The sequence below is a fragment of the Elephantulus edwardii genome, unplaced genomic scaffold (assembly GCF_000299155.1).
Source record: "Elephantulus edwardii isolate Elephantulus edwardi_28Jun2011 unplaced genomic scaffold, EleEdw1.0 scaffold00003, whole genome shotgun sequence".
NCBI lineage: Eukaryota > Metazoa > Chordata > Mammalia > Macroscelidea > Macroscelididae > Elephantulus > Elephantulus edwardii.
The window spans coordinates 379988-386689 of NW_006399753.1; the positions used below are offsets into that span (position 1 = coordinate 379988).

The 6702-nt window shown below is 61.1% G+C and overlaps 1 protein-coding gene across 1 annotated transcript in view; it reads left to right on the forward strand.

Moving 5' to 3' along the window:
* The window catches only part of TONSL (tonsoku-like, DNA repair protein), a 10414-nt gene extending 3949 nt beyond the window's left edge, over positions 1 to 6465 (forward strand). The window contains exons 11-26 of the mRNA XM_006879226.1: positions 18 to 201; positions 467 to 531; positions 787 to 876; positions 1177 to 1249; positions 1336 to 1499; positions 1583 to 1721; positions 1818 to 2548; positions 2637 to 2713; positions 3012 to 3165; positions 3235 to 3318; positions 3620 to 3916; positions 4017 to 4188; positions 4556 to 4731; positions 5067 to 5140; positions 5460 to 5593; positions 6272 to 6465. Coding sequence (XP_006879288.1) covers positions 18 to 201; positions 467 to 531; positions 787 to 876; positions 1177 to 1249; positions 1336 to 1499; positions 1583 to 1721; positions 1818 to 2548; positions 2637 to 2713; positions 3012 to 3165; positions 3235 to 3318; positions 3620 to 3916; positions 4017 to 4188; positions 4556 to 4731; positions 5067 to 5140; positions 5460 to 5593; positions 6272 to 6465 — 2808 coding nt within the window. The remainder of the gene's footprint in view (positions 1 to 17; positions 202 to 466; positions 532 to 786; positions 877 to 1176; positions 1250 to 1335; positions 1500 to 1582; positions 1722 to 1817; positions 2549 to 2636; positions 2714 to 3011; positions 3166 to 3234; positions 3319 to 3619; positions 3917 to 4016; positions 4189 to 4555; positions 4732 to 5066; positions 5141 to 5459; positions 5594 to 6271) is intronic.
* Positions 6466 to 6702: the final 237 nt, after the last annotated feature.

Sequence of the window (6702 nt, forward strand, 5' to 3'; positions counted from 1 at the left end):
CCCTGCACCCCTGTCAGAGGCGCATTCTCCAGCACCTCCACACAGTACAGCTGAGGCTGCAGCCTTGTGAAGCCCTTGATACTGAAGCCAGGCTTGAAGAGCTGAGTGTGGCTGAACATGGGGAGGAAGAAGATGAGGAGGAGGAGGAGGAGGGAGACAGTGAGGCTCTGGAGACCAGCGAGCTGGAGCTATCAGAGAGCGGTGAGGGTTTCCAGGATGAGTGGTCCCATGCCACTGCAGAGAGAGGGGCTCTGGGAGGGGAGACCTCGCTGGGGGTGGCGCTAGGGGTCAAGGTGAGAGAGGATGTTCAGTCGGGCTGGGAGGTCACCTATCCCCTGGGCAGTGAGTGAGGGCAGCAAGGGCCGGTCCCTCCACTGCCCTCCACTTGAGGTGACACCTGGCCGGCCATAGGTGGGGGAGTGGCGCTTCCTCTGCTCACAGTTGGGGTGGGGGCTTGGCTCTCCAGAGGACGAGGCTCCAGGGGAGGACGAGGAGCTGCAGGGCTGCCTAGGCCAGCGGAGGGCAAGCAAGGTGAGACCCAGTGCCTCTGCTAGCAGCAGGCACCTCATACACGTCCCTGCAAAAGCTCGCCACACCCTTCCCATGCCCCAACCCCCTGCACATGTCCCACATACTCCTGCACACACTCTACCCACTTCTGCACATGCCCCCCATGTCCCTGCACACGTCTCACACACCCCTGCAAACACCCTACACACACCAGCTAGTCTGCCCCCTCATGTCCTCCTCCTCCTCTGCCCTGTCCTGGGCGGCTCGTGTCCACAGTGGAATCGGCGGAATGACATGGGTGAGACGCTGCTTCACCGAGCCTGCATTGAAGGTCAGCTGCGTCGTGTCCGGGACCTGGTGAAGCAGGTAGGCTTGGGCCCCAGGCGCACACAGCCTGTCCTGACCCCCTGGGGGGGGCCTCTTCCCTGTCTGGACTCAGCTGGGTATCCATACCCCTCCTGTCTCACTCAGGGATCCTCACCCTTCCCCAGCCTCTCCTTAGGCCCCATGCTTTGCCTTGGGGGTCTTGACCCTATCCTAACCCCAGTGGGCACCCAAGACCATCCTGGCACAGCCTGGGGTCTACGTCACTGTGCCCTGCTGGCCCCATCCCCGAGCGCCACCACTCCCACCCACCCACCCCGGCTGCCTGTTGTCTCCGGCCAGGGCCACCCCGTCAACCCTCGGGACTACTGTGGCTGGACACCCCTGCATGAAGCCTGCAACCACGGCCACCTGGGTGAGCCAGGGGATCTGTGGACAGTAGATGGGGGTCCTGGGATGAGGAGGAGACTAGGTGCTGGGTTAATGCTCCCACTGCCACAGAGATTGTCCGCTTCCTGCTGGACCATGGGGCCGCGGTGGATGACCCAGGGGGCCCAGGCTGTGAAGGCATCACCCCACTGCATGATGCCCTTACCTGTGGCCACTTTGAGGTGGCCGAACTGCTTGTTGAGCGTGGCGCATCTGTCACAGTGCAGACCTCCAAGGTGAGCTGGTGGGTGGGGCGTGGGATAGGGGCAGGGGCAGGGGCTCACTACCAACTGATGAAGACCTGGTGTGACCCTCACAGGGACACAGCCCCCTGCAGACATTGCACCAGTGGGTAGGGCTGTACAGCAGCGACCTTGACCAGGAGACATGGCAGAAGGTTGGCAACATGGAAAGGCTGCTTCAGTCAGCGGCAGCAGGCCAAGGCAAGCAGGGACACGGCCAGTTCTAGAGGACATCTCTGGGTGCCTGAGGGGTACAGTGGACAGGTAGAATTCTTTTGTCGCTGGTCTTACCCCAGACCTTTTTCCCCACAGCTGCTCAATTGCCCAGGACCTTACCCAGTAATCCTCTGTTTGATCCTGAGACCACTCCTCCCCGGAGCTTCTGCTCAGAGTCCTCCCCTCGTCCCCCAAGGCTTCCAGATGCCTTGCCAGCCCAGACCAGGCTCTCCCCAGTGTCTAGACCTCGGAGGGGCCAGCGTGGGCTAGACAGCAGCAGTGGGTCAGAGAGCGAGGACAGCGAAGGTGCCCACCAGCCAGCCCAGAAGAGGCTTCGGCCTTCAACCTCTGGCCCCCAGGCCATCAGCCCTACTGGTGACAGAGAAGCAGATGTAGCCAGTGCCAGCCGGGCCACCTACCAGGCGGCCATCCGAAGTGTGGGCAGTGCCCAGAGCCGCTGTTTGGGGCTCAGCCTAGCTCGAGAATTTGGTGAGACCCCTGTTCTCCGAGAAGCCCTGGTTCCGGAGGAGGAGTGCCTGGCTGAGGACTGGCTAGACGATGACTTAATGCTGACCGTCAGCCACCAGAGGCGAAGCCGCCCACCCCAGCTCCTAGGCAGTGGAGACGGTCCCAGACGAGGCACCTCGGGCTTGAGCAGTGGCCAGCGTTCCACCAGACCCCAGACTCGGCAGAGCCGTCTGAGATTCCCCCTCCACCAGGAGGGCGGGTATGCAGTGGTCACCTCTGGTAGAGAGGCCAGCTCAGCTGCTGATAATCCAGGAAGCCCCAGACCCGGCCAGGAGAACCTCTCGGCTGGACAGTCATCAGTGGGTTCCTTCGTGTGGCTAAAGGGATGGTGGGGACCACTACAGAGTGGGGAACTTCCCTTCTGACTTCCAGCTGCTCCTCCACCAGGGACCGATCCCAGCCCCTCCCCTCCGTGTCCGTGTCCGCATCCAGGATAACCTCTTCCTTATCCCGGTCCCACACAGGTAAGATGCGAGCCTGCCTCGCTCTCTGGTGGCCTAGGTTGGGAGACACTTGGCAAGGTCTTTGGTAGCTGGCATGGACCACAGACCTGGGCAAGGGAATAAGTGGAGGCCACCACGATGCCCTGTGCTCCCATCCATAGCTGTCTAGAACAGCCTGGCCGGGTCAGAGTTTCATTGAGCTGCACTAAGTCAAGGGGTGTGTCCGAAGGCCGTAGGAAGCCAGATGGTGACCCCCATGGGGATGCGTCTGGGAGCTGGGCTCTCGGCTGGGTCTGGCTCAGCACCTTCTGCTCCACAGCACCGAGGTCCATTCTGTGGCCTGGCTGGCTGAGCAGGCCACTCAGCGCTACTACCAGACCTGCGGCCTGCTGCCCAGACTGACACTGCAAAAGGAGGGGGCGTTGCTGGCCCCCCAGGACGCCATCCTTGATGTGCTACAGAGCAATGAGGAGGTGAGGGGCTGGAGCGAGGGTAGAGGATGAGGGCTGGGTACCCAAGAGTCCACTGACCATGCCTTCCAGGTACTGGCCCAAGTGACTTCATGGGATCTGCCCCCGCTGGCTGACCGCTACCACCAGGCCTGCCAGAGCCTGGGCCAAGGTGAGGCCCTTCAGAACATCCTCCAGACTCCCTAAGCCTTCCCTGCCATCATGGGTGCTGCCAGTGCTGGGCGTTGTGTCCCTGGCATGGGTGGTGGCTGGAGGGAGCCCCAGGGTTCCATATGGAAAGAATGGGGGAACTGGCAGTCACGTGAGGATAGGGCATGGGCTGGGACCCTGGGGTGGCTGCCTGGTGCGTACAGGGCAAGCTGTCAGCCGTGCCTCACATGGACTCCGAGGGCCCCAGGACTCAGGACAGAGGGCCAACGCCCACCTGCCCTGTGACCTCGTGTTCCCCACAGTGGAGCATCCGCAGGTGCAGCAGACAGTAGAGCGCCAAGGCTGCAGTCCCACGTTCAGTGCCTGTGCCCTCGCCCTGCGCCCTGCCCAGCTCACGCCCCTTCTGCGGGCCCTCAAACTGCACACTGTGCTGCGCGAACTGCGGCTGGCTGGGAACCGGCTGGGGGACGGATGCATGGCCGAGCTGCTGGCCACTCTGGGCACCATGCCAGGCTTGGCCCACCTTGACCTCTCCTCCAACCACCTGGGCCCAGCTGGCCTACACCAACTTGCCTCCGGCCTCCCAGACCAAGCCACTGCTCAGGTAAAACCCAGAAGGCGTTCTCAGTCCTGTGCCTGGCAGGAACACTGGCCAGCGTGTTTCCCTGGAGTGGGCAAACCCAGCACTGGTCTATTTCTTGCAGACCCTAGAGGAGCTGAACTTGAGCATGAACCCCCTTGGAGATAGCTGTGGCCAAGCCCTAGCCACTATCCTCCGGGCCTGCCCCTTGCTTAGCACCTTGCACCTCCAGGCCTGTGACCTTGGCCCCAGCAGCTTCATAAGCCACCAGGCAGCCCTAGGCAATGCCTTCCAAGGTGAGCTAGGGCCCACCTCATCTGGAAGAGGATGTGTTGAATTACTCAGAGGATCCCTAGGGTGTTCCTCCAGGGTATGTAGGGTGACTAGGCTGTGTGCCCATGGTAAGCCGCAGCTCACCACAGCCTCTGCACTCACCTGTTTGGAGCCTCACCTCTGCCTAAAGTGAATCCCCCCAGGAGCCCACCCAGGCTAAGAACAGTGGTCTAATGTGCTCCACAAAGACATCTTTTGGGGCTGAGGGAAAAGGGGGCTGGAGAGAGGCTAGGCCCAGGGTCTGACCCTTCTTCCAGTCTCAAGCACAAAGAGTGTGGATGAAACGACCCACAGAGGGTCCCAAAGGCTGACAGATCACTGCCTCTGCAGATGCCAAGCACCTGAAAACACTGTCCCTGTCCTGCAATGCGCTGGGCACCCAGGCCCTGGCCCAAGCCCTGAAGAGCCTGCCTGTCCGTTCCCTCCTGCACCTGGAGCTCAGCTCCACGGTGATGCAGGAGAGCAGCGCAGGCCTCATGGAGCCTGTGGCAGAGTATCTGAGCAAGGTAGGAGGGCAGGGCTGTGGGGGCTTGATGGGAGGGGCTCCCTCAGCTTATGGCCCATTTGGGGCTTCACCAGTCATTGGGCTGTAGGTGAGGGGACTCCCTGCTTCCACCTACTAACAGCAGCTCCCAGGTCCAGGACGTGGGCTCTTGGGGACCCCAGCTGTCTCCACTCTAGGCTGGAAAGAGGCACTTGCAGCTTTTGATTCAAACCGAGTCAGGTTCCCTGTCTGCCCTTTGCTGCAGAGGGGGTGCCATGCTGGCCTGGGGGGCATTTGTCCTTGACCCAGGCCTGACTACCACTCACATCCCCTTCCCCCCGTCCTGCCTCTGTCTAGGAGGGCTGTGTACTGTCGTCCCTCAGTCTGTCTGGGAACCACCTGGACGACAAGGCTGTGAGAACTCTGAGCAGGTGATGCTGTCCTACCCCCACAGGAACAGAAGGGCCTATCTATGTTCCTTGCCTGGAAACTGGGGAGTCAGACATGGGGAGACCCCTAAGCATGTTCCAGCCACCCCATTCTCTGAGAGTACCTTGATTCTCTGCCCTGGCCTACCTCTCTGGCTCTGTCCCGTTCTTGCCATGCTGTTTGTATCAAGTACTTGAACCCCACTGACTCTGGGAGAGGCAGCACTGGGCACCTAAGCTGGGCCAGGCATCTGTGGTCCTTGGTGTGGTAGGGCCTTGTCCAGGGAAGCTGACTGCTGTGCTTCTCCTGTGGTTCCCTCAGGTGTCTCACTCTTTGTCCCTCACTTGTCTCACTGGACCTCTCTGCCAACCCCAAGGTCAGCCGCACTGGCCTAGAGGAACTCCTGTCAGCTCTCCAGGAACGGCCTTGTGGCCTCAACTTCCTCAACTTGGCAGGTCAGGGCCTGTGGCCCTCTCCCCCCACCAGCTCTCAGCCACCAGGTCACGTCCAGGGGAGAGTGTGGGAGGCTGATGTGGAGGGAAGTGACAGGGTACCCAGGACAGAGACAGGAGACCCACCCAAGACTGCAGGGCATGGCCACAGCCTCTACCACCTGACCACCCCCCTCCCCACTCCCTTTGGAGGGGGCCTCCACCACAGTATGAAGAGTGCCCCAGTGTCCTCTCATCCTGGTCTTGCCAGGACCCAGTTCTGAGCTGCCTGGATCGTATCTAACTGGGTCCACATTTCCAGGGATAAAGGGTTGGAGGCCAAGAGTAGGTGTGTACACAGGAGTGTAGGATCCCACCCGCACCCATACCCTTATAGGCAGGCTGGGAGACCTGTGCTCTGTGGAGGGTCACTCTCCACGGGTTCATAGGTAAGTATGGCAGCCATTATAAGATGGAAATTTGGGAGTAAGGCATGCAGGCAGAGACCCCTCCTGCCCCATGCCTAGCACAGAGGGGCCCATGGTCCCTTTTCTCCTTGGAGCCCAGGAAAATACAAGTGGGGAAGGGCGACTGGTATGTTCTTAAGGGACCAGTGGTGCGCACTTCAGGACCTGCTGTGTGACCACCGCTCAGACCTGCCAAGAGTGGCTCCCTTAAGTCTGCTTTTGCCGTCGTCTGCAGGTTGTGCAGTCCAGGGCCCTCTGGGCCTCGGTCTCTGGGACAAGATAACAGCATACCTGCAGGAGTTGCGCCTATGCAGCCGGCATCTCACCCTCGAGGACCGAGAGGCCTTGCGCCGGGTCCTGCCCAACCAGCCAAACCCTGGCATGTGCACACTGGATCAGGGCGCTAAGCTCTTCTTCAGGCGCCTCTGACGGCCCCCCTACACCCGCCTTGTGCTTTGCTGCGTGAAAACTGAGAAATCTTAATAAACAAGCCAGCTATATTTGTGTTCCTGCCTGAAATGGGAGGGTGGGGCTGGCTTACTGTGGTTCCCAAGCCTCTTACAGAGACGAGTCAAAGTGACATGCATGTGCTTCGCTGGGGGCGTGGCCGGGGCTCAGGGAGGGCGGTGCGCACGCTCGACTGGGGGCGTGGCCGGAGCTCAGGGA